The 27257-nt window shown below is 45.8% G+C and overlaps 1 protein-coding gene across 4 annotated transcripts in view; it reads right to left on the bottom strand.

The window, feature by feature from the left end:
* Window positions 1-4534: 4534 nt before the first annotated feature.
* FHDC1 (FH2 domain containing 1) overlaps window positions 4535-27257 on the bottom strand; it is a 66748-nt gene continuing 44025 nt past the window's right edge. For all 4 annotated transcript variants that reach the window (XM_063603590.1, XM_008968910.5, XM_034959276.3 and 1 more), the window contains 8 exons: window positions 23573-23658; window positions 23379-23479; window positions 21341-21411; window positions 21097-21204; window positions 19246-19316; window positions 16125-16242; window positions 11680-11844; window positions 4535-9559 (listed from right to left, as the gene is read on the bottom strand). In XM_063603590.1, coding sequence (XP_063459660.1) covers window positions 7487-9559; window positions 11680-11844; window positions 16125-16242; window positions 19246-19316; window positions 21097-21204; window positions 21341-21411; window positions 23379-23479; window positions 23573-23658 — 2793 coding nt within the window. In that variant the 3' untranslated portion in view covers window positions 4535-7486. The remainder of the gene's footprint in view (window positions 9560-11679; window positions 11845-16124; window positions 16243-19245; window positions 19317-21096; window positions 21205-21340; window positions 21412-23378; window positions 23480-23572; window positions 23659-27257) is intronic.

The following is a 27257-nucleotide window of genomic DNA, read 5'->3' as shown; positions in this document are numbered from 1 at the left end:
CAAGCTCCAGCCAGAGTTCAACCCATTGTGAGCTGGTTGAGAAAAGCAGGGGCTTGAGAAAGAGCTGAGAACAATTAGACACTTTACCCCGCTGCTTATCTAGTGACTCCAGTTCTATTGTATTGGAGTTGATCTTGAACTTGGGAGTAGGAGGCCCTGTGGGGGTGGGGAAGCTGTTCTGCTGCCTCTGTCTCTCAGCAGTGGTGAAGAAGCCTGCCCTGCAGGGAGCCCACCTCTTCCCTCTCCTACCTGGGGATGAATCAGCTGGTGGGAACCTCTTGTGCCTTGGGAAAGAAGGAAATAAAGCCAATGGGAAGCTGACGGCTCCACTCAGCCATAGCTGAATGGAGGCACTGTTCTTTCTGCTGAGGCAGCTTCCAAAGCTGAATCATCATTTTCTTTTTTTCTTTTTTTTTTTAGATGAGGTCTCACTAGGTTTCCCAGGCTGGTCTCAGACTCCTGGGCTCCAAGTAGCTAGGATTACAGGCGTGTACCACTGAGCCTGGCTGAACTATCGTTTTCATTCAAATATAGCTCAAACCCTTCTTCAGCACTTGCCTAGGCTAGCAAGACCGTCCCTGAACGTAGCAAAACTGTCCAGATTCTTCCAACAACCTTGTCAGACTGATGAGCAGCCATTGACAGCACGGGAGTGGGAAGATGGTCAATTATTCTATGCTGGCCACTTTGGAAAGAACCAGGCTCAGTCCTTCTTCCGGGGAGGGTTTCCACATCCTAAAATAGGGTGGGAGGCTGTCTTGCCGCATCCCTTCTTCTGCCTGCATTCTGAGTCAGCATCCTGGAGAGCTGCACCCCACCTCCTTCCTGACCGGTGAGGTCAGGGCAGATGCCGGCCTGCCTGGCCCCAGCACAGAGCAAGAGGGAAGGAACCAAAGCTGCTAGATGGGGCTCCCAAGGCCCAAGTTGAAGTGATCCTCGTGAAGGCTGTGGAAAGCTCCAACACCCATGAAGTCCAGGGAACAGGGTTCCAAAGAATAGCTTTGCTGACAAATTCTTACTGGGGTACTCAGACAGGGGTGTGGCATTGTTCAGCACTTGTTAGTAAAATGCTTCACATACACTAAATTATAATCTGTCCAAAGGGCAGCTATGGCAAGATGCTAGTGAAGTGTCACTTCCAATGTTCCCCCAGGAACCATTGTTATGGAAGCTCTAATGTTGTGTGACTGAGAGCTCCAGACTCTCGGTGGCCATGCATACGACTGCAAGTCTTTATGTTTTAAGATCTAAGTTAGACCAGCTCCTCAGACTCCTTTGAGGCAGCTCTCCTCTTAATCGGATGCTGAGCTCAGAGTAAATGCTTCTGTCTTGCTTGCTCAGAGCGAAACACACCTACATTGCCCGGACAGAGGCTCTAAGAGGGGTCCAGCATGGAGAACAGCTCATTAGCCTGCATGGGAATCGTGGAATTCTTACCAGTCTGCCTTCTTGCCTCTCTCCAGCTTAGTGGGTCTCAACAGCAGAAGGGAAAATGAATCAGTGGAAAATTGCTAAAGTGAAAATCTGGGGGCCTATCAGAAAGATTCTGGCTTGTGAGTCTGGGGTGGGACTAGGAATCACCACCCCCAAGTAATTCTGCTGCGCGCAGGAGCACTCCATGCTGTGAGTGCCGCTGGATGCTCCAACACTGTCAAGTCAGGAGCACCGAGGGAAGCTCACCACCTGCAGTGAACATCCCAGCTCTCACCAAGGTGGCTCACTTCCCCAGCTACCAGCTAGCCTTGGCTCATGGGTCCACGGCCCTGGCCACACAGGTGGCCTCCCCACAGCCTCTGCCACCTTCTCATTAGTTGTCTAGCAGGCTAGGCTGAATCCAGCCTCCCTCCCAGAAAATGAAGGCAGAGGATGTGCACCCTTCTGTTGGCCCAGTGTGCTCTCTGTTAGGAAGAACAGCCAAAAGGCAATTGCAGTTATAGAAATGACCCATGTTTCCTGGAGTTGTCCTGGGAGATGGAAACCCCTGTGTCTGCCTCTGCATTCAGCCCCACCTCAAGAGCAGAGAGATCTTTTTTTCTCCAGCAGTGGAGAGTGGACACCACTCCTCCGGTCACTAGTGCCCTGAAGCTGCAGTGCCTTCACCTCCACTTGATGGCAGGAGGTAGAAGAGAAACATTCCCAGCACTCCTGACCTTTTCCCTCAGGAACACTGCTGTAAGTGAGCTTCTCTTCTGTAGAAATTCCGGTGGTGTAATCTACCCACACCTGGCGTCTTAGGCCGCCTGGGCTGCTATAACAGAATACCATAGACCTAAGGTCTTACAAACAACAGAAATGTATTTTTCACAGTTCTAGAGGCTGGGAAGTTTAAGATCAGAGCACTGACAAACCCAATGTTTGGTGAGAACCCGTTCACGGACGGTCACTTCTTGCTGTGTCCTCACATGGTGGAAGGGATGCTTGCGCGTCCTCGGGCCTTCTTTATAAGGGCATTAATCCCATTCATGAGGGCTCCAGGTCATGACCTAATCACTCCCCAAAAGCCCCACCTCCTAATCCTACCTCCTTGGGGGTTAGGATTTCAACACAGGAATTTGAGGGGGAGCAAACATTCAGACCACAGCAGACAGGTTGAATAGTTTTCTAATGTGCTATCCTGAAAACATACCCATAATGCATGACATGGTTGCTCTGGGAAAGTGCATTCTGAAATCCTCAAATCTCACCACAAGCAAACTTGGGGAACATCCTCTGCTTGTGAGCTGGGGACTGCCTGCATGACTCAGCCCTTTAGTGTGTTTCTGAGGCGGGCAGGGGAAAGCCCAGGACCTGACTCCAGGAGCCTGGCACGACTCCATCAGTGAGAACCTGGAATAGGCATCCTCCCTGAAACGCCCAGGTGCCTCCCTCCACAGCTCATAGGGATGTCAGGCTTCTGGTGGGCCCTTGGTAAAGGGTCTGTGAATGAACAACTATGAATGCTGCTTGCGGCCAGTCCAATTGTCCTACCTACCAATCAGGAAGCCAAAAGCCCCATTGCAGAGCTTTGGCCCAGCAGACAGAAAAGCCATTTTCTTCAACTACCACGTTACTCTTGTCTTCACTTAGGAGATCCAGTGAGCTGTGGGACATCCAAACCAGGAGATATTAGTGGACGAAAAGCCCTGAGGAGTGGGTGCTCTGGGTTATGTTTTCCACCCTGCCGCAGATTCGGCCTGAGCTATGCATTCTTTCCCCCACAGATACTGAGCAGGGTGATTTTGCAGAGACCCCGGTGCCCCAGTTTGTTTGTGCTCACAGCCCACATAATTTTAAGCAGCGCTTAATGAGTGATCAGATGCAATGTCCTTTATTCAAATTTGGTTTATACATTTGATGATTATATGTGTTTGGGGACACGCACCAAAAAAATTCTCTCTTCTATTTTTCTGACAGGGTTGGAGCATGCAGCAAAAATATAATGATGAATTAAGTTTAAGTTTCAATGGAAAATTCTGTAAAATTGCAAAATGTCATCATTGCCATATGGGGGGAGCTAGGGAAAGGATACTGCACCCTTACAGGCAGAAATTCACAAATGTACACACCCCCGAAGGTGGATTAATAGTTCTTCCAAAGTCTTCTGGGGTCCCTCACCCTAACACATAAATATGCAGTCTTGAATGAACAATTAGGAGATGGTGGCCCCTTTAATTTAATGAATTTCTTTAGGAGGATGAAGCCACAGGTTCTTTATGAAAGCCATAAAATAAAAGGGAAGGAGAAATGGAAGATTACTTGAGACCCATTAGAAAAATAAAAAGCTTTCTTGGTGGGGGGACGGGGGCGGTACATGTCAGTAATCCCTTGAGCAGCAGGACTGAAGGTTTAGGGAGGAGTCTGGTGTCCCAAACTGCTTATAACACAGACAAGACCAACTTCCACATGTTCAGGGAGCAAGCAGCAACTCCCAACAAGAACATCATTTACTCTCATCTGCTGATTCTGACCCAGGGATGTTCCTCTAGCCCACTTCAGATAAAGCAGGCAAGTAGCTAGGACTGAAACATGACATAATCCGAGGTATGAGGTGTATCTGAGGCACAATCCCCACTCCTTTTCAAATATGCACAATGCTGGTCATATCAAGCCATCTCTCCCTCCTCTCTGCTCATTCCTGAGTCAGCCATGAGGTGAGTTGTGATTTCCTAATGGTGTCCTGAACCAAAATGCAGGACACCCAGGACACCATCTAGACTTGCCAGGCCCACGGAGATGACAAAATCTCAGCTCAGCATGGAATAACGTGAGCTGCGCACTCCATCGACAGCCTGCGTGTCAGAGGTGGGGTTACATCCCCACGGCCTGGGGCAAGGCCCACTCCCTAAGCCCTCAATTATGAGCAGGTTCTGTGCTATCAAGAAGACACACAGCCAATGGCCTCATTTAGGCTCTTGAGCCTTTGGAGGACAAGTCAGCTGCATCCCAACCCTCCCTAGCCTCCTGGATCTCTGCTTCTCTCTGGGCAGGAAATTGAATACTCTCCCAGCAAGATCACACAGACACATCCATGGAAGAAGCTGAGACGAAACATGACTCTCATAAACAGGAACTTTATTAAACTACATGTTACATAAAAGAACATATAAATGGACCATTAAATACATTGTTTATTTTAAACAAATTTACATAGATACTTATTTACATTTCTCCACTGTATTCTTAAATTATTTTTCCAAGCTTACTACCGATAAAAGGTAATACAATGATCATCTGCTCACACAGATGCACACAGAAGTTGTCCGCAGGGCTAAGTAAAGCACCACTTCCCAGGAAACACAGCTTATTAGACCTTCCAGCAACAACTCATGCTGAAGGTGCTCTCTTCTGAGCAGCGCTTGAGGTGAGGCTTTTGCTTTAGAGATGCTGGGGGTTGGTTCTGAGGAGCTGACCCAGGGCAGAGATGGGTCCTTGCTGATTGACCTGACTTGGACTCACAGAGGTGGAAGGACCTGTGGAGACCATCATCGAGGCCATGGCCCCACATCTGTGATATGGGAAACAGGCTTGGGAAGAGGTGGTGACTTCCCAAAGTCACCCAGCATCCATGATAGAGGGAGGGCCTGGGAGCTTGGTACCCAGGGTTCCTCCAAGAGGTCCCGACCCCTCTGCTATCCACAAATCCACAAACTTAGAATCACTTGCATCCATTTTCCACCACCATGGACCTTATGCTTTGAACTGTTTTGTCTACCTGATTAAATATATAACTTCTTAGGCTTCTTGAGATGGTGAAAAGCAGCTCAGGATTCCCATAAGCAACTTTGTGGAGCCCTGGAAATACCTACTCAGGGCCGTTTTTACAAGAGGTTTTGTGGTCAGGTGCTTTACTACTTCAGCCATAACGTTTACCTTTAAAACTCAGCTGACTTATGGAAGCTCAGCATTTCCAATTCGCTTAGATGACAGGCAACAGTCTGCAGAAGGGAGGCTCTAACGTCAACCACGCGGATTCCCCACAAACGCATCATATTTGCCTAAATCCATCTATCTACCAATGTCAGATCTAAAATGAGGTTTCACTAATAAGTGACCTAAAATAAAAAAACACACAAAAAAGTTTCTTAAAAAAAAAGTTCCAAGAATTTCCCCATTTCCCAATTAGTCTCAGAGGAGTCATGAAATGGGCATTGGGTAGAAAAAGTTCATGTTTTCAACTGTTTCTTTTGAATAAAGCCTGATTCCCCCATTCTGCCCCCAAACTTTTCCCGATGATATACATTCTTCTGAAAGCAATTTCATGCTTTTAGTCTGTTTTAAAACACCTGACTTGGTTCTTCTCAGGATTTAAAAACCACTGTACCAAGGAAGAGATGTCCACGTTAAAAACTATTATTAAGAGACAGAGACAAGGAGAGAGAGACTCTCTCCAGGCCATGTTAGAAAAGAAGGAAGTGCTGGGAGCACACAAAGAGAGAAGAAAGGCTGGGAGACAGAATGGTTTGCACCTCCCTGTAACCAGAGTGAACACAGGTCATAGCAGCCTTCACTCAGTTTTATAACAGACACACGAATGGAGGAACATGGGATTGGAAAGACGCACACTGTCAAACAGCCCTGATGCCTTTCCACTAAAATATGGCACTTCTAGATTCCAGAGAAATCCAGCATTCTACCAGGGGCTGCCACCCATCTGCAGGGAAGCCTGCCCTGCAACCATGAGGCCCCCAAGGCTCATACTCCACTGCTCACAATGCGCGCCCTGAATACATGGAAGCATCTGATTTCTGTCTGAGTCCAACTTTCCCTCCTGTTCCTAGACAGACTCACACCCAGAGTCATGCACGGAGAAGTGGGCAAGCCAGACAATCTTCAGGGAGACACAGCCCATCACAGGATACCCAAGGCTTATGGGGAAGTCCAGTTGCCAGCAACGGACCCTGTGTGGGCAGGTGAAACTCTGAAGCCAGGGAACACAGGAAGATAAAAATATCTTCATACTGAGGATATACTGGCCAAGTGTGGTGGCTCACACCTGTAATCCCAGCACTTTGGGAGGCTGAGGTGGGAGGATCACTTGAGCCCAGGGTTCGAGATCAGCCTGAGCAACATAGTGAGATCCCATCTCTACAAAAGATAAATTAAAAAAAACAATTAACCAGGCGTGGTGGTGCATGCCTGTAGTCCCAGCTCCGAGGGAGGCTGAGGTGGGAGGATCACTTGGGTCTGGGAGGTCAAAGCTGCAGTGAGCTATGATTGTGCCACTGCAGTCCAGTCTGGGAGACAGAGCACGACCGTCGCAAAAAAATACATATGTATTTTTTTCCTGGGAGGCATTTCACTCTGCAAAAGGAACCAAAACTAGAACATTTCATTTTTGTTTTGTTTTGTTTGAGACAAGGTCTCACTCTGTCATCCAGGCTGGAGTGCAGTGGTGGGGTCCTGGGCTCAAGTGACCTTCCCATCTCAGCGTTCAGAGTGGCTGGGGCCACAGGCATGTGCCACCACACTCGGCTAAATTTTGTATTTCTGATAGAGACGGGGTTTCTCCATGTTGCCTAGGCTGGTCTCGAACTCCTAGGCTCAAGCAATCCACTCATCTTAGCCTCCCAAAGTGCTGGATTACAGGCATGAACCACTGCACCTAGCTAATTTTTATATTAAAAAGAAAGTCTTTGATATATAAAAACTGGCCTGAAAAAAACTTTTTTGACTTGTTTCATAAGAATGTCACCTTACACTCCTACTAAGTCTTTCTCGGGATCCGGGCTTTGGGGGAGGGTGGGGTGCATGGGGGAGGTGCGGCCGTCACAGTAGTGAACGTGCGTCCATCTGGACGCTGGATTGCAGCAGGGCTCAGCACAGCAGGCTGCAGTCCACAGGCCTCCTGGACTGTGCCATCCCAACAGCGTCACTAGCAGTGGCACCAGTGGCTGCTTTATCTGTAACAAAGACATGCTGCCTCTTTCCCCATCCTCGTCCCAGAAGTCAGTCTTCACCGTCTGAATCCCAGTCTGAATCCCAGGAGGCAGGAGAGGACAGGCACCCATCACTTCCGTAAGGGATTGAGGATTCTCCCCAGCGTGGTCCGACTGGAGTCCTTCCGACGGAGGGAGGCCCTTTCCCCAGCCCCTCTGGCCTTCAGAGGGGCCTCCGTGTTGGCACTGGGACCCTCCGCAGACTCTGGGCGCTTCTTGGGGGCCCGGGCACTGCTGGCTCGCCTCAAAGTGCTGCTGTCCTTGGGAGCGGCATCCTCGGGGTCCCCTTTCACCCTCAGCTGCCGCTGCGACACTGTCCGAGTGATGCCGGGGGCTTTGGCCACGGGAGGAAGATCTGTTCTCATGCTTCGAGAGGAGGAGGCCACTGTGTTCCGGGCAAAGCTCGGGACACGCGGTAGTTCATGGGGGACGCTGGGCACTGACGGGGTCTTGGGCTCTTCTTTGGGACTCTCAGGGCCCTCGGAGTGGGCGCGGCAGGTCTTATTTTCCTCAGGCTTCTGTCTGGGGAGGTTCCTGAGTGGTTTGGCACTGGGCTTCTTGAAAGAACCCCTGGGCTGCAGGGGAACGTCCCTCCCCGGACGGGTGCTGCTGGAGCCGCTGCTCCCCCGCGGCAGCCTCTGCTCTTCGGCGCCTGTGGAGGGCCTCCCGGGCGACGTGTCTGAGGCCCTCCGCACGGAGTTCTGGCGTGACCACACAGTATCTGTGCTGCTGGGGGGATTCTGGGAGGGCCCCCGGGATGACAGCTCTGGTCGCCTCCAGCCGGCGCCTCTGCTAGACTTGGTGATGGGCATGACCTTGCGCATGCTCTCGTTCTCTGAGGTGGTCAGGGTCCGCACAGACTTGGCCACTGCCCCCTGGCTCCGCCGGGCGCTCCCGGGCTTGGAGGCCCCGGGAGACGCCTCTTTCAGGGAGCCTCTCTTTGGTGCTACAACGTCTTTCCTTTTGGTGGGTTTGTCCCTGGGCAGGCCGCCCTTGCAGCTGGGCTCACTATCCACAGAGACGGGGGCAGGAGCCTCCCCAGGGGGGCTGGATGTAGGGTTGGAGGAGACTTGGCTGTCCCCCATTTCTTCAACCCCAGAGGACATGGAGCCATCCCCTTCCCCGCCTTCCTCCGGGTCCCCGCCTCTGGGTCTGGAGTCGGTTCCCTCTGAGCAGTCCAGGGTCAGTGAGCAGTCGGTGGTGTCCGAGATGCAGAACAGAGGTCTAGGATCTTTGTTCTCAGGGTCGCTGCTACCCACAGATCCCAAAGCTGCACTTCCAGGCTCATCGGGGGCAGCCTTGCCATCCTCCAGCGCTGGGCTGAGACTCCCCAGGGCATCACTGCCCATGGGTGTCAGGCTGCTGGTGCTGGCACTGAGGGACTGCGGGCCCCTATGCCCCACAGACTCTAGCTCCATCGGGCTGAAGTCACTCAGAGTCAGCTGGGAGGTCTCCTCCATGCCCTGGGAACCCTGGAGGTTGAACTGGGCCAGCCCTGTCACCAGCTCATGCTCCTTAATTCCCAGAGCCAATGGCGAGAGAGGAGGGGACTGTGCTGAGCCCAGGCTCACCGGCTCACTGTACCTCTTTCGGAGGACACTGACGCCCTGGCGCCGAGCTCTGGGGAAGGCAGAGGCAGGGTCCTCAGGCTGGGCGGCTGCAAGCTGGTGCGTCTGTGCTGAGGGTGGGTTGGGGGCCTCCTCCTGGCCCCCCGAGGTCTGAGGTTTGTGTGCAAAGCTGGAGTCCTGGTGCCTCACTTCTGCAGGCTCCAAGCAGGCTATCGTGGGCCGGGCCTGCCGGGGGCTGCTCCGGGGCAGGCTGTGGAACTTATTGGGCTCCTCAGGGCTGCCGGTGGAGCTCTCCAAGAAGGTCAGCAGCTCCCGGTCAGCAGAGGGACCCAGGGAGAGGCGGGAGCGGCGGGTGTTCGGGGGCCGGTAGGAGGGGCTGGAGGGGCTGATGGGCCTGGGGTGCAGGAAAGGGAGCAGGCCCTCTGCACCCTTCTTGGTCAGCAGCTCCACATCATTCTCACTGCTGCTCCGGCCAAATGCCCCCAGCTCCCCAGTTGCCCAGGAGCGCTGCTTCTGCTCCCGCTCCTTCAGCCTCTGCAGCTGCCTCAGCTCCTGCGCCTCCCGGTCGTGGTTGTCCTGAGGGATGGAGAGAAGCCCGAAGATGCATGAGACATGTGGGACCAATGTGCAGTTCCAGAGCCACCTACGCTAAGAGCCAAAGAAAGATACAAGGCATGGAGGGGAGCTCTGGGTCATGTCTTACACTGAGAAAGAGGCTCTCTGTGTGTACGCATGTGTGTGTGTGTAGAGGGAGGGTGAGGCTCTTCAAAGCTACTAGGGATCTGAGCAGAAGGGGTGAGTGCTGTAGACCTGGCCCAACAATCTGTCTACAGTTTTTATCCGATCCTTGGGCCCAACTTCCAGCTTTCCAGCCAAGGCACTGCTCAGTGGAGGCTGCCATTCCACATACATATGCATGCGACCTCAACTCCAAGGAAAGCCAACTCTGTTTCTGAGCAGTATAAGACAGAGACGACTTCCAGGAAAGGGCTATATAGGCAATAGCTGAGAGAAAAATACTGTGGGTATTTAAAGAGTGAGCCTCAAATTATACTTCTGTGCAGCATGGATCTGTCCTACACACATTCATGTGTAGCACATTCTACTTAACAATGATTTGGATGTATTAATGTATAGCCACAATATTAAGAGATGCTCTGTTCAGCTCTGTTCCCTGACTGCTCCTTGGTAAAGCAACACCACACGTGGCATGGTGGCTCTGCCAGCTGCAGCCTGCAGCACATGGCTCTGCCTCTCACGTCCTAGCCTGTTCCCACAATCAGAGAAGAGGAAGAGGAGCAGGTGTGCTTTACAAATCTTTGAACCTTCACCCTGCTCCAGAGAACCCAGCCCTTCCCATCGAAACTGCACCAGAGCAAGCTCACATACCAAAGCACACTCTACCACCTGGCCATGCACTTTAAATAGATTTGTGTCATGGAAATATGTGGATCTCACAGCCCAAATGTGTTATTGTTAGCAGTTTTACTTGACAATCAATTTCCTCCAATGATGGCCTTTCCCTTCCAAGTTTCTGTGGGGCTCTAGCCGGGGACTCTTGGCTTCGCCTGCAGCTCTGGCCTCAGCCTCCCACCTCGTCCCCAAGTCTCTCGGGCCTTCTTTAAAGATTGCCTGTGGTGGTGGTGGGGCCGGTGCCTGGCTCTTTGGACAGTGGGGCTGAGAGCATCACACAGGTGGCCTCACAGGCCTATGGAATTCCTGGGAGTGAGGGCCTCATTAAGAGCCAACTTGGCCTTGACACCCACCACTGCCTCCCACAGCTGAGCTCACTTCTTGGCCAGAGGAGCGCAAACGTGGCCACAGGCTGAGCCTCCTTCTCTTAACTGGATAGAGAAAGGAGGGGTCGAGAACACAAAGCAATTCTGGGCTTGAGAGAAATCTGACCAATCCCTCAAAGAAATTCAGCTATGGACTAAGCTGCATTCCAACTGGAGGGGGAGAGATGACTCACGAGCTTTGCTTCCTCATCACCACCCGAAATGAAGGGATGTGAGTGGCCGGTTTGCTTTCAATTGATGAATTAAAGTTTTACTTGAAAGCCAAGCAACCCAGAGAGTTTTCTGGCTTCTACATTAAACCCAGAGATGACTGGAATTGGTGGTTGAAGGGCAAGAAAGGTAGCTGTTTTGCTCAGTATGGCAGCAGGCTTTGTGGTTATTTGGGAATCTGGAAGACCGCTCTGGGGAGGACCACATGGTTGCCCTGGTGCCAATCCCACAGTGACGGCAGCAGAGCTTGGAAGAAGGGAAAGGGAGGGCCGTTCCATCACCCCACCACAACAGAAGTCTCCCTGGAAGAGGACATTCTCTTCTGGGAGCGGGAGAGAAAGACATTCAGGATCTTCAAGAGACTTTTAAATGGTATGACAGCCATCATGGAGGAACTTTACTAACAAAATGCTCTCAAGGCATTAATGTGAGTGTCAGGGAGCCTGTGCACCAAAGTAGCAGAGGCAGTCAAATGCCTCCCCCTGATGCTATGCAAGCCCTCGGGGCTGGGATGGCAGAGCCACTTTCCAGCAATCCCAGCCGAGAGCCTGGCAATACCACCTGGGCCAGATGTCCCCGAAACCGTGGAGATGCAAAGTGCCTTTCTGTGGTGAGCAGATGACTAGGTCGAGAAGAAGGAAAATAAAAATCCAAACAACCCCGAGACACAGATGCTGCCAGACGTACCTTAACTGCTTTGTTGAATTTGGTACAGAAATCTCTAAATATCTGAAAGCATTCATCCAGTTTCATGGTTTTTTTGTCTTCACAGAAAAAATCTATAAGGGTGTAGGCCTCATCCTGGAGCTCTTGTTTCCAGCATTCCAGTTCCCTCAGCTTTTCTATGGCAAACTGCGGAAAAACAAACGAACACACACTGAGGTAAACATTGTCAGCTGAGGCGGCGCTGGGCACTGCATCCGGTGCCCAGAGAAGACGTGCTCTGGGGTTTCATTTCAGGTCTTGGAAAAGGAAGGTTTATTGCAAGGCCAATGCAATCAGAGCCAAAAGGAAAATAATTCAACCCAGAACAAACCTCAGGGAAAGCAAGGTGAAGTCCCGTGTGAGACCTAGACTAAGCAACAAGATAGATTTAAGAGCTTTAACCTGCAGAATGTCACTAACAAAATGTTCACTTTTAATGTCACTGAAAAAAATTACACAGGTATACAACTGGTTTTTACCAAGGAAGATCCATTTTGCATCTGTTCTTCTTCCTCTTAAAATTGAGTCTTATACTGGTCAAGAGTTTACTTTAGGGTCCCTGAAGCTACTCGCTCTACTGATGCATTATCAATTTTGCCCCACTGAGAGGGTGTCTAAGCTTAATCCCAAATGAGCTCTGTGAGGGTCAGGGTCACCCCCACAGGACCAAAACCCTCATAGCTAAACCCGGGGTGCTGATCCAAGTCAGCTGGGAAGCTTGGCAACAGGCCATGCCTGTATTCCTCCCGTTCGATTTCACAGGTTTGGGGTGGACCCAACACTAATATTTTCTGAAAGCACCACCCCAGGAGATTCTGATGGGTCCCGATGGCTAGGCATTACTGTCCTTTACAAAACCACCCTCTTTGCTTCTTCATTTTCTCCTAATTCTTCTAGGACAAATAAGTCTCTGAGGCCCCTGTGCATTCTGGTACTGCCTCAACACAGAGATGGGAAGAAAGGAAGCTTGTTTTCCTCCAATGAGTTCCAAGGCCTTCAGCATGGAATCTGCCATGTCCAAGGGTCACACACACTTCCCCGATGGCAGTTCAGTGACAACATGGGGAGCTGCATGAGGAAGCAGTATGGTGCGGAGAAAAAGGGCTCCACAGCAGCCACAGCCCATGAGAATGAACATTTGGAATCACACTGAAGTCTTATGTTGAGACAGGGTCTCACTCCATTACCCAGGCTGGAGTACAATGGTGTGATCATGGCTCACTGCACCCTTGACCTCCTGGGCTCAAGCAATCCTCCCACCTCGGCCTCCTGAGTAGCAGGGACTATAGCTATGCACCACCACACCCAGTTAATATTTAAATATTTTGTAGAGACAGGGTTTCCCTATGTTTCCCAGGAAGGCCTCACGCCATCCTCCCACCTCAGCCTCCCTAAGTGCTGGGATTACAGGGGTAAGCCACTGAGCCTAGCCTATGTTGCTTCCTTGTTTACTGGGAAATAATGGTTATATGAAGAAGGAATGAATGAAGTATGTTACTTTATGAAATCACATGTATCATGTTTTTAAAAAAGGTTATATTTGAAAACATTTTTTGAGTGAAGTGGGGATGGGCTGGGAAATGGTAAAGCTAAAGTTGCCCACTTTGGAGGGGTAGAACTGCTGTTTGAACCTGTGTGGAGAGCTACAGAACCTACAGGGAAATTCTGTGAAGACGCCACCTATTACCCACTCCAACCCACTTTCCCCCTTAAAAGCCCTTCTCTTAAACCAAACACACTCAAGAGGTAGTAAGAAACGAAAACTATGTAGGAAACCAAATACCAGAGAAAGTAACCACCTGAGTCAGTAGCCCAAGGCAGTGTGTGCATTCATGCTGTATTTTTCTTTATGGAGGAATGGTATTAATGAAAGGATAAATCTTTGCCTGTCATTCTTCCACAGGGGGAAAGATGGATTCCAGCCAAGAACAGCTCAACTGCAGAAAAATAGGCCTCTTGACAAGAATCTACATGGGAGTTCAGCTCCACCTCGTATGTTTCATCTCTAGATCCTGTGGGGATTGACAGAGTACCAGGAAGGAAAATCTTAAACACACTGAAGTCACCCTTTGGACTTGGGAAAATGAAACATTCTGAATGTGGATCTGAACAGTAACCACACTTGAAGTTACCGGGCAGGAGTTCTACATGATTAGGGCCAGAAATGGAAAAGTTCAAAGCTACACTGGCAAAGCAAGAATGTCAACAGGTTAGCAGCTGTAGTGTCCAAGTCAACCTTACATCTCTAACTTGCCTGCTACACACTGAAGTTTCAAACAAGTTTACTCAGTATTTCTTACCCCAAGGGTGAAAATGCTGAAATAGATCTGCAAAAATGTGTTTCTGTCATTTTTCTGCTCTGAATCCTTGAAGAGTTCCCCACTTCTTATGGCATAGAGTTTGAGTCCAGCATTCAGACTGGTGTTCAGAGACCTGAGTGCCCTGACCCTGACCTACCTCGAAAAATTTTATCTCACCTATTCAAAAGGAAGTTGAATTTAAGAAAGAAAAGTATGCAGCTGTATGAAACGTTTTACTTATAGAGATAAAAATGACTCGGTTGGCGCAGTGGCTCATGCCTACAATCCCAGCACTTTGGGAGGCGGGCGGATCACGAGGTCAGGAGATTGAGACCATCCTGGCTAACACGGTGAAACCCCATCACTACTAAAAATACAAAAAATTAGCCTGGTGTGGTGACATGCGCCTGTAGTCTCAGCTGCTCAGGAGGCTGAGGGAGGAGACTCACTTGAACCCAGGAGGTAGAGATTGCAGTGAGCCGAGATCGTGCCACTGTACTCCAGCCTGGGTGATAGGGTGAGACTCTGTCTCGGAAAAAAAAAAAAAAAAAAAAAAACGACTGCCAGAAAGAAGTGTAAAGAGTTAAAACAAGACTGACTATGAAAAGCAGTCCAGAGGTGAGGCTAAGTCAGAGCTGTTCTTCATCCTAAGCTTCTCTGTGTGAATATTGACTGAGATGGTAATAGTTAATATGAGAACTTGGAGGAATGAAACATCCAGAATTTTAATCTTGATGTGCAATGGTCCTTATTCTTGATTTTCCGGATTTGTTTAATGCATTCGTTTACTGTTCAGTATTTTTGTGGTATTGGTGGTGGTGTTTGTAACAAGAAAATTAGTTTGGTTTTACTTGAAGGAAAATACAGAGCACATGTTTAATAATAAAAATAAACTCACAGCAGAGCCAAACAAAATCAAGCATCCGCCGAAGGTCATAATATTTTGAAGGAGCTGAATTAAGAAGCGAAGGCTTCAGCTGGCACAACCTCAGGAGCACACTGTTCCTCCCCAGTGCCAAGGGCAGCCCTGCTACATGAATCCACCTCACAGGTCTCAAAACACTAACAACACTTCAGGTAGCATAGCCTTTCGCTGAAGACTAAAAGCATGAGATGGTGCCTTTTTTTTCTTTTTTTTAAATAAGGAAGATAAAAGAAGTATGTCAGACTATGCGATTAGTGAGTCACAGTGAGCTGTCACAAACATGTCCACTCTGCTGTTTTTTGTTGATGTTATTTGGAGCAGCTCCCGACACACCCTGTGGGCCCTGTGTACTCCTGGTGTTGACGGGCACAGCTCTCATGTGTTCTGCTGCTCTCATTATAAAACATGCCAAAACGCAGCTTGTTTCTTCAACATAAACAAGTGAAGAAATGACAGCCCAAGTTCTAAGGCATCTTGATTTCTGTGGAACTTTGTTCTGTTATCCAAAAGTTTAACTGGTTTAGAAACAAAACTTGAGTTGCCAGGTATAGCCCAAGTGCAACTCCATGGCTGATACCAGTTCACCACAGTAAACTGCAATCGTGCAAACTGAGCAGTGAACAACAGGAGCCTCGCAGAAGCACTGTCCCTAAACAAATACATCAGGCTTGGGCTGGGCGCGGTGGCTCACACCTGTAATCCCAGCACTTTGGGAGGCCCAGTGAGTGCGGATCACCTGAGGTCGGGAGTTTGAGAGCAGCCTGGCCAACATGGCAAAACCCCGTCTCTACTGAAAAAATACAAAAATTAGCCAGGTGTGGTGGTGCATGCCTGTAGCCCCCAGCTACTCGGGAGGCTGAAGCAGGAGAATTGCTTGAACCAGGGAGGCGGAGGTTGCAGTTTGCCGAGATCGCACCATTATACTCCAGCCTGGGTGACAGAGCAAGACTCCCTCTCAAGACAAACAAACAAACAAGTCAAACAAACGAAAAGACAAAAAAAAAAATAGATCAGGCTTAGATCACATTTAACATCCTCTGCAAAGAATGGGCATGGAAATACCAAGTTCCTCTGACTAACTTGGAGAAAAAAAATATGAATGGGAACTGCTGCTTCCACAAATACACCCATGCAAATTTAACCAGCCCCGGGGTGCTGCTGGGAGATGAGATTAGAGGGACTGACTTGAGTCACCTACAAACCTGAAGAAAATCTTCCATCTGCTGACAAAGTTCACCATCCCGCTGGATGTTTTCTTTTAGTGATTTTGTCCTGACAAACAGCAAATGCAGTTCTGCCTCCGTGTTCTCCAGAGATAATCTAAAAGAAGAAAGGGGAGAGTGGGCAGTTGGAACAAGGAAGCCATGTGTCATGTAGGTATATTAAATAAGACTAACTGTTGTTCAACCTTGGAAACAGAAGGGGAGAGCTACTGTGATGATATTTACCTACCCCTGTACTTAGATCTTTTGTGTTTCCTCCTGTTTTAAGAAGTGATTCGTTTCTAAAGACATATACTGGTTCAAAGAGAGCAGGTTGTAACTGTACTCTTGATGGTAAGATAATCAAAACCATGGGATCTGCAAACCTTTTCATAAACTAGCTCTGAACACCTTTATGCAATAAGCATTACAAACTAAATGCCAGCGGCTTCCGGGATTCATATGCTTTCCATGGGCCACTAAACACAAATAGGAAACTCTAACCCACAAGAAGCAAGGCAATATATGTTGATAATTCTAACACTAAGGGTAACAGCGAGAAAATAGCAGATTCCACAGGTGGCCAGAGCACGCTTTCTATATTTTACAGAGAACTAAAACATAGCTAACAAATGTGCAACTTTTTTTTTTTTTTTGAGACACAATCTCCCTCTGTCACTCAGGCTGGATTGCAGTGGCCTGATCTTGGCTCACTGCAACCTCTGCCTCCTGGGTTCAAGCAATTCTCATGCCTCAGCCTCCAGAGTAGCTGGGATTATAGGCATGTGCCATCATGCCCAGCTTAATTTTTGTATTTTTGGTGGAGACGGGGTTTCGCCATGTTGGCCAGGCTGGTCTAGAACTCCTGAGCTCAAATGATCTGCCCACCTCAGCCTCCCAAAGTGCTAGGATTACAGGTGTGAGCCACCAGGCCCAGCTGATTTTTATTATTATTATTATTATTATTATTATTTAAAGAGACAGTCTCACTCTGTTGCCCAAGCTGAAGAGCAGTGGCAAGATCATGGCTCACTGCAGCACTGACCTCCTGGGCTCAGGTGATCCTCTCAACACAGCCTTCCAAATAATTGGGATCACAGGTGTGCGCCACCACACCCAGCTAATTTTTAAATTTTTTGTAGAGACAGGGTCTTACTATGTTGCCCAGACTGGTCTCAAACTACTGGTCTCAAGCAGTCTTCCTGCCTTGGCCTCCCAAAGTGCTGGGATCACAGGCATAAGCCACCACAGCCAGCCCTAATTCTGCAAATTAACAGTTGGATTGATTGCAATGCTTTTGTTATATACATCAAATCAAGATAGGCAGAATGTGGGCCTGGCATGGTAGCTCAGGCCTGTAATGCCAGCACTTTGAGAGGGTGGGGCGGGCAGATCACCTAAGGTCAGAAGTTCGAGACCAGCCTGGCCAATACGGTGAAACCCCGTCTCTACTAAAAATACAAAAAAATTAGCTGGGCATGGTGGTGGGTGCCTGTAGTCCCAGCTACTTGAGAGGCTGAGGCAGGAGAATCACTTGAACCCAGGAGGCAGAGATTACAGTGAGCCAAGATTGCACCACTGAACTCCAGCCTGGGTGACACAGCGAGGCTCTATCTCAAAAAAAAACAAAAGATAGGCAGAATGTGAATGATGGTTTTGTTACCCAGAAAACTGAGTAGGCGAAACCTAAAATGCATGTGAAATTCATAAATTAGGATGCATTCATGCTTCCATTGTCAATTCAAATGTTTCTTTGTGCAATAAAGTTTTCCACCTTCACTGGTCACCGGCACATATCTGAGACCTGTTTGTATTTCACAAGTGTATTTCACCTTCCATTTCAAATAAACAAGCTTGCTGAATAGGATTTTTCTAAGACAATATCTAGCTCCAATCCAGCTCTGACCAGAAACGCCATTTCAAAAATATAATGCTAATTTCTATCTATATATCTCTTAGGAATATTTTTATACTAATTACAGTAAAAATGTTCCCACACAAATTTCTTTCAGTAAGTCAAAAGTTCCTATCTTATAAGATGTCCATTCTTTTTAGAGAACAATCTAGAGATCTGTAAACATGAATTATAAACTGTTTACACCTTTGAACTGATAATCCCACTTTGGGAAAGACATGTAATCTGTGGCTAGATATTCATAGAATCAGTAACTTTTGAGGTACAGGCCAGTGGCAGGGCTGTGAGCTATGGTTCATTTATTTATATGCATATGGTTCACAGATGTCATAGTTGGATACACTCAGTAAGTATATGCTAGGAACTGGCTTGACACATTAAGCGGTGGCTGAACCTGCTCATGAGAACCAACTGCGGGTGTCTCTTCCTAATTTGCATTCAGTAATGTATGTCAGTAGCTTGACATCAGCCATGGTTACGGTATTTACAACACGGAAATCAGCAAATGCTACAAATCAGGACTTTTTTCTCCAACAGCTGGTTATTGAACATTTACCGTGGGATGTGTGGATGTAATATAAATTTTAAAACACATATACAAAAGTCAAAATAGTATATACACACAGAGTCTAGCTACATTAAGATACATATCTACATTAGGATCAGAAGCAAATTAGAGTGATGTAATTAGAGCCTTATGTTTGGCAGATACTTTCTCTGTATGTGCCTTTCTCTGTGAGTGACTAATTTAAAGTAAAATCATTTCACAGCTCTTGGTACGGTTCCAAACTCTTTTAATGCAAAGGAAAATAAATGTACCATGTTAGATTCTACAAGGAAACAGTGAAATGTGGCCATGAAAGTTTGATTGATATATACCAACTCCCAAGGAAATAGGTGGTGCTGTTTAAGCTCTATCTCTTGGGCGTGGAGGGATCTGAAATTCTTAATCCATATTTTTTATACTGATGACATTCATTAGAATAGACTGAAATAGTTTCTTTAGTTTACAAATAAAGATTAATTTTTCAAAACCCCCAAATTCCAAAGGTGCACACACACCTGTGTTAAGCAAATGAAGGACAGTCTGAAAGTTCAATGAAACAAAACCTTTTAGACTTCAAACTGGAATCTAAAAGTTTTAACTATTTATCAGTTTTCATAAAAAGGTAAAGAATCTTGAATTCTCACAATTCACTTGCTCACCTAGCAGTCTTCTGAACATGATGCAATTTTTCTGAAAAGTTTAGAAGAATGGTATCTTTCTTTTGGGCTTCCTGGAACAAAAACAGAATTTTCTCTATGTTGATAAAACTGGAAGGAAATAATTTTCTTAGGGCTTAAAGGAATCTTAAAATCACTGCTCCTGTTTTTAAACTTGACACATTCAAAGCATTTCACTGAGACATGAACTCTGATACTCTTAGTAAGATTTGCTAGAACTCTCCTACTCTCAAGATACATTTAACTTTCCAGAGCAATTGATCTTGACACAAAATACAATTAATGAGCATTTGGCTGCAGCTCAGCAGGGCCCCTTGTTTCTGAAAGAAACCAATATATCCTGCTTAAATACCACCCATACCTGTGAGCATGCCTTTAAATGAGTGAGATACCTTCAGCTGTTAAACCAGTTTGCAAACAGAGTTTAATCAGAAGGTACAGGAGCCATGGCAGTGTTTGGATTCTTCACCTGTTCAGAAGGTGAGAGGAAGGCAAGTGGGAAGGAAGCAATGACTGACCCAGGAGGCTTCCCCACATGGACAGAGACCAAGTTACCCAGAGGGCCTGGAAACTTGGATTCAGGAGAGCTTTGCCCAAATACTATCCATGACCCTTGCTGGGCAAGGAACACATTTTCTTCTTTTAATGCCTGAAAATTAACCTTTCAATTAAGTCCCAAGCTAAACATGGCCCTTTGTCTTCTGAAGAATATAGTAATAATAGTGTGTATGGTTGTTTATGGAGAGCTCACCATAGGCCAAACATTGAGATAAGCACTTTATGGAGTCAGCTCCTTCAGCACTCTCAATTACCTAGTTTTGGGGTAAGTTATCACTACTCTCAAGCATTAGATGAAGAAATTGAGGGTCTTCAGGTTTAAGTAACTTGCCTGAGGAAGTACAGCTAGCAAAGGACAGTCAAAATCTCCCAGTCCTGTCGTGTTCTGAAGCTCACATTCAAAACAAGACTGCACCACGGCTTCCTCCCCAGGTTAAAGCTACGACTACAGCACTGATGTCAAAACAACTGAGTGATTCAATGGAGGAAAAGCCAATCAGTTCAATTAGCTGAGATCATTTCAAAACAAAGATATAACTGTCCTTGATTTTCCACTTTGTACCTCACTTTTTTGGTGTTATAGAGACCCAGTCAAAAAAAAAAAAAAAAAAAAAACAAAGCAATGGATAGGGTCAGACCCCAAACCCTGTGCTAGCAGCATGGCGCTCAAATGCATGGTTCACGGAGAAAGACAGAAATGACCTTTCTACACATAACTGGTCACAAATCTAGTCAATTCCACATCAGAAATATTTCAATCCTCCATCCTCTATTCTCTGTCCCTGTGACAATTACCCTCCCTCAACGCTCACCAAACAATCACAGCCAACTTCTGCGGAGGTGTATTCCTATTTCTAGTTCTTTCTCTACTCTAACCCAGCCTCCACAGTGCCTTATTTGCCTAAAAACAAAAACAAAAGAGATCCAGTCAAGCTATTAAAGAGATCCAGTCAAGCTATTACACTGTGCACAAACTCCTGTTGGTTCCCCACTGCTAAAGCATGAAATCCAAATTCCCCACCTTTGACACTTAAATCCTTCATAGCTGGCTTCACCAGCCTCTCTGCTTCACTCTCCCACTTCCCTTCAGCCCTATAGCCCTGGGTGCAGTACAACTCAGGAATCTGCTAATGGCGCTTTTACAAACAGAACCGTCTTGGAACTTGCCATGCCCTTTCCTAACCCTGCTGGACACCATCTTATGCCTGGGAAAAACTTCACTGCCTCCAAGGGGTATTCATATGCGTTCTCTAAGTCCTAATCATTTCCACATACCTGTGCGACAAAGTGCAGGAGATTCATCCCAGGTTTGTTTGCTTTTGTGTCTGCCAATTTGAGCAAAGAAGACAGTTTAAATCCTACTGCATTGCCGGCATACCCTCCCTAAAGAAGACAAATCAAAAAGAAAAAATTATGTATACATACACACACACACACACACACACACACACACACACAAACACCTTTAGATAGACAAGGTTGAAAACATAACATTACAATTGTTTTGGATTTTACTTACTGCATTCATGATATTCCCAGCCTGGAGCACCAAGTGTAATATTGAATGCAGCTCTTCACATGACATCAGTTCTATCAAAAAGAACACATCACAGCACCTTAGAGATGCCTTCAGTTTCAAATGCACAAAAGACAGCTACCACATCCAAGTTCAAGTGTATCTGAAGCAAACTGTGACCTTAAACTGTATATAAAACGGAAAAAACAAACAAAGCAATACATTCTATGGGATACCTAACACATCATTTGCTACCGGCAATCCGTGTCAGTGTTTACTTGGAAATCAAATAGGTATGATAGTTAAATAGCACAAAATAGTTCAATAATAAAAATTTTCAATTAGTGAAAAATGCAAAAGCCTAATGCAAAGCAGTATCCCGTGAGACAGGAGTTAACTTCCTTCTCAGCAGTTATTTAATTTTTCCTTGTATATCCACTACTCTTTGAGTATGCAGTCTCAAAGAGACCACATTTATGGAATATGAAAACTAACAGCAAGCAACGTTTTGCTTAGTCAATGAGTTATGAAGAGATAAAAAATAAACAAGCTGGGAGAACATGTAAATAACTTGCAAAGCACAAACCGCGAGGGCCCAGGCATCCAGGGAATCTTTTCATTTTATTCAAAGCCACACATTTCATTTGGATTGGCTGAAAGTTTTAGAAAGAAACTTATCATTGTAATATATTGGTAAACTAGTTCTTTATTAACACCAAATCCTTTGTACACCCATGCGAAGAAACAAAATTAAAAATTTTTAATACATTTAGAAAGGTAAAAAGAAAACATTAAAATTACACTATCAAATAATAAAATGTCACTGACATTTTTAAGTTAATATTCTCCATTAAGTCTGGTAATATTTTCAAAAAATTACAGTTGGATCACTGCCTATATTGTGTTATCTAAGAAGGCCAGTTTTGGAAGGATGACCAGATAAGAAATGTTTCTACCATGCCCACAAGTTTGCATTGCTCAATATAAAAACACATTCTTCCAGAACAAACCTTCCAAAGTCGCTGCAATAGTGTGTATGGAAAAAAAGTTTAAAGGCCTGTATGTTGAAATTTTTAAAAATCTTTTTCCTTCTTAGTCTCCTCTCTAAAATGAAGAAAATACGATGGACCAAAGAGAAAAATTTTATCTCAAAACAGGCCAGAGCAAGTAAACAGGAAAACCAAATAGGAATAAACAATTCTAAAACAATAACTAGAAATCCAGAAAATGACCAAAAGGAAATCAGACTGGCACTGACGCATGCTGAAAAGCGTGAAGGTCAGGGAGGGCCAGAGAATATGGCCCCGAGCTGAAAAGAAGCCAGCTGCAACTCCGCCGGGATTCTCAGTGCCAAGATGCCAGAAACCAAAGCTCCCACCCCTCCGGAAGGAGACGGCAGGGCAGCTCTGAGAAGAGGCTATCCAAGCTGGGCAGGCAAGAATTTAAAGAGTTTTTCAAATAAATGAAAATGGCCTATCTGCCCCTCTCAAATTTAAATAGCTCAGCAGAAATTGGAGTATGGAGGAGTGGGAGACGACACCACAGAACAGAAACATCAGGAACCCTGGCAGAAGAGTCACACGGTTGACCCCAGGAAAAGAGGTCTGCTTCTGGAAAGGCTGGGTCCCAGCCACCAACAGAGGCCACGACAGGGAGGAGAGAGGCAGCTGGGCCAGGGGCCCGGGCTTTGTGTACGTGCACAGCCCACACCACACATGCACACACCACATACCAACATACACAGAGAAAGCTCATCCAGGAGAGGAACAAGAGCAAGCCGTAACCAGCAAGGTTGACCCTGAAGCCTGAGATGAAAGAAACTCCCTTCTGTGGAAGGGTAATATGTAAATTAACGTTCATTACAGGGGAAAAATGTCAATGGAAATCAACCTTAAGTGCATGCCTAGTAACATCTCATTTCCCTTTTAAGGGTATATCAGAAATTCAGGACTTTCCATGTCCAATTTCATTTGGCTTTTTAAAAAAACTGCTATCGAAATTAATAAAAACAAATTCTGCGAAGGATCATATGTTGACTCACCTTTTATAGCAGTTCTTAAAACTGTTATATCTGTATATAGAGAAGAGCAAGAAGGTAGAAATTCCTTCTTTAGCACCATGGCTTCAATCCGAAGTGAATAGCTGAAAAATAAAAAAGTAAAACTGTAGAATTTGATGTCATTAGTTTAAAAATCTTACTGCGTGAAGAATAATAACCAGCGACTGTATCCTTACTTTGGCACCTGAATTAAGCCATACAGAAAGGAATCTGCCAGAGACAGCTTCGACACGTCGCCACTAAACGCTTTTAACTTCTTTACCTAAAAGACAAATGGAAAGGGGGGGTATATAAAATCACTTATGAATAAAATTTAAGATTATTTAAATTTCATCTTCCAATTCTTCTAAAAAAATAGGATTTTAGTGCTAAATTCAAATTAATTTAGAAAAGACAAAAAAGGAAATCCTCCCATCTGCTATTTGGTTTTTTTAAAAGAAAAATACAAACTCACAAATTTGAAAGCAAAGAGCTAGCGTCACTTATGTAGCTATAGATACACAGTCTCGTGTAAACTGGAGAGCTGGAGCCAGCAGAATCCTCAGGAAGGTTACAAAAGGGAGGGACTAAAAAGAAATCAGTTCTAAGGATGAAAATTTTCTGTAAGCAATAATCTGGAAATGAGATCATTGGGAGAAGAAATAAAAGACTGTAGAGTCATTATAATATGGTTCTTTAAGTCATAAATGGAAAAAAATCTTATTTTGAGTATTTTGTATATAAAATACTTAGACTGAGTAAGATCTAACACAGATTTTCTTTCAGTGGTCAAATCCCACTTCACATATAATAGCTTTAAAGGAAGAGACTACTGTGTCTTCAGGTGAGTACGTATCTGCTCTTCAGCAGGAAGACAAATAGGAAAATTGCTTAAACAACGGGACGATCAATGTTAAGATTGCCCCCAGGGACCCTGGCAGAAGCGTTGTACTGTGGATTCCTGGAAAGGAGGTCAGCTTCTGGAAAAGCGGGGTTCCAGCCTGAAAAGACTAGGCAATAAAATAGTATGTACACTAGGATGTACATACTATATGTACATCCATTTCTACAATTTTTTTAAAAGGTATCTATTAACCTCCAATCCTCCCATGCGCACAGCTACGTACACAGGAAAAAGATGAAAAAGCCCCACATCTTCAGGTAGTGACTCATGCCTGTAATCTAAGCTCTTTGGGAGGCCAAGGCAGAAGGATCACTTGAGGCCAGGAGTTCAAGACTAGCCTGGGCAACATAGGGAAACCCCTCCCCCCAAAAGCCCCACATACACTAGGTGATAGGATTATAGTTGTCTGCTATTTTCTTCTGTTGCTCATTTTTATTTTCTAAGATATCTACAATGAACATGATCACTCTTTAAAAAATAAACTAAACTAAGTTTTTAAACACACAAACAATTATTCCTTCAACCGTAATACAGGAAAAAGAGAAGAGTTCTGACAACAGGTATATAGCCAAAAAGCAAATAGGTGAGAGTGGAGATGAAAGGAAAGTTTTCAAACAACATTAGATCACAAATCATGCCTTCCCCACACAGAACACTGGGCCATTCCCATGGCAAAACCACTTCTAAGTCCACTGTTTAAATAGAGAGTCATCCAACAAAATTCTTTATGGTAAGTAGTACCTTAATACTATTAGTGAAGTGTACAGCCTATCTTTGCAGCTAACTGTTGCCAGTAAGTAGCTAACACTTCATATTATTCTTTATAAAGCTTATTCTCTTCCACTCCCTTGGTTATGATTAATAACATGATTTTAAGTTCCTTGCAAAATAGGAAATGACAGTTCAAAAATATAAAGAAAGGAGTATTTGCAAAGATCCACAAACTGAAACATCTACCTCAATTATTTGAAAATATAAAATGTAACACTTCGAGTTCACACCCTAGTACTAAGTCTGACTCTTAAGACTATTTTCTTCTTTTAGGACAGAAAATAGCCATTTATGTAATTGCATTTCCCTTACTGGTAGAGCCTCAAAGTGAATTGACCATTTTTAGCCTTATTAAATTTAAGGGCACATGGCACTTCTGGTTTAGCTAAGCCCAAATCAGTCCCTGGCTTCTGTGCTGAGAAACCTACACGATGAATTCTAATCCCTTCTGGACTAGAGTTGAACAATTCACTATATATGGGCAGGGGCAAAGGGAAGTTGTATAAGACCATATATGTAGCATGTGTGAAGCCTCTGAAAATCACAGCATGGCTTTCGGTCTAAAGTGTAAGAACAGGTCATGCTAAGTAAACTCGGTAAATGTTTCTATTAAACATGCACTAAACTGTAACTGAACAATGATTAATCTCCTTCACTTAGGTAAAAAGCTAAAAAAAATGTATGGATTTCAAGAGAAGGGTGATGGAAAGACCGTACTTAATTTAAATGCCATGTATACAGTTCTTTGTTCAATTTCAAGATGAGATTTATGTTCTTTAAGAGGGATTATTGGATCTTCACAGCAGCAGGGAAGTAAAAAAGAAAGGTGAACAGACCCTATAATTATTATGCATTCTCATTACCAAAAAAACCATTTATTAAACATGGTTAGGCATAATTTTGTGGGCTGAGCCAAGAGACACTCATTATGGCCCTGGTTGTGCCTGGTTGCTGTCCTAACAGTGAGAGCAGGCTCCTTGAGACTCTCACACTCCAAAGGGCACACCTCCTTCATCCTATCTAATTCCAGTCACATGGCTTGAAATGGCAGGATTTCCCACAAACACACCCACCCAACAGAAGACTCATGAGCTTCCTGTCATTCCCCTCCCAGCAGCAGAGTCAACCAAGAAGGTGGGAAAGAGATACTACAAATGTCCAGCAGAGGCAACTCAAGCTGCTTCAGGAGAACAGAAAGTTTCTACCATGTCTAGCACCAGCCCACAACAGAGGAAGGGCTGGTCAGGCGCGGTGGGGGGGTTCCCTGGCTTGGGAACTCCGTGCTGGACAAGAACACACTCCCAGAGTTTCATTTCTGGGCCCACCTTCTTCCTCTGCAAGTGTGAACCTATATTAGAGGAAAGATGAACAAACATGCCAGATAAAAGATTTGTGGTAGAGGGCAGAGAAATTCTCAACAACAAATTAACCTTGGCTTTGGTCGGCTTGTCAGCTGAGAAGGCAGGAGAGAAAAGGGCTGTTTCCGTTTATATCTTTCAGCATGCTGATAAGATTACAGTATTATTCAAGTGACACTTATTCACACCAGTACTTTGTGATAGCAGAGGTGATGAAAAGGCTGGCAGGCCAGCAGTGCGAGGCGGGGTTTTGACAACCTTTGCCCTTCCTTCCTCCAAGGCAGGCAGTGGAGTGCAGCAGAACCACACTGGGCTCAGCGGAATCAGGGCTCAAGTCCACCCCGCTGCTGTATCACTCAGCAATCATGTGACACCAGACAAGGTATAACTAACCCGTGTGAGCCTCAGTTTCTCATTTGTAAAACAAGGAGTGTCTTAAAACATTGCTGCAAGGATTAAATGAAAAATACACAAAAGAATCATAGCTATGATTGATTTTTTTATGTGCCAGGCACTAGGCTCAGTCACTTCATTCTGCCCTGTCCAGTCAGTGCCTGGTACATGGGGGCACTCAATAAAGGTTTAGTCCTTACTTGTGCTAAAAATGAGCACAGAACGTTACACATAGGCTGAGAGCCACGTGGTTATGTGTCCACTTATGAATTTATTAGCATATTTCTGCCACATTCCTAAACCTCTCTTATTTGGCCCTGTCTCCTCCTTGGCCTCTTCCGCATCCTCCAACCTCCATCCAGAGACCCAAAGACTCCAGGGTTGGCCCTGGGTCTGACTGGTGCCAGGGGATACAAAAAAGTTTGTCCTTACAGTGGGCAGCAGTCAGGGAGCGGC

This window comes from Pan paniscus, chromosome 3, assembly GCF_029289425.2.
Source record: "Pan paniscus chromosome 3, NHGRI_mPanPan1-v2.0_pri, whole genome shotgun sequence".
In the NCBI taxonomy this organism is placed as follows: Eukaryota; Metazoa; Chordata; class Mammalia; order Primates; family Hominidae; genus Pan; species Pan paniscus.
This window is presented reverse-complemented; position numbering and strand designations above follow the sequence as displayed.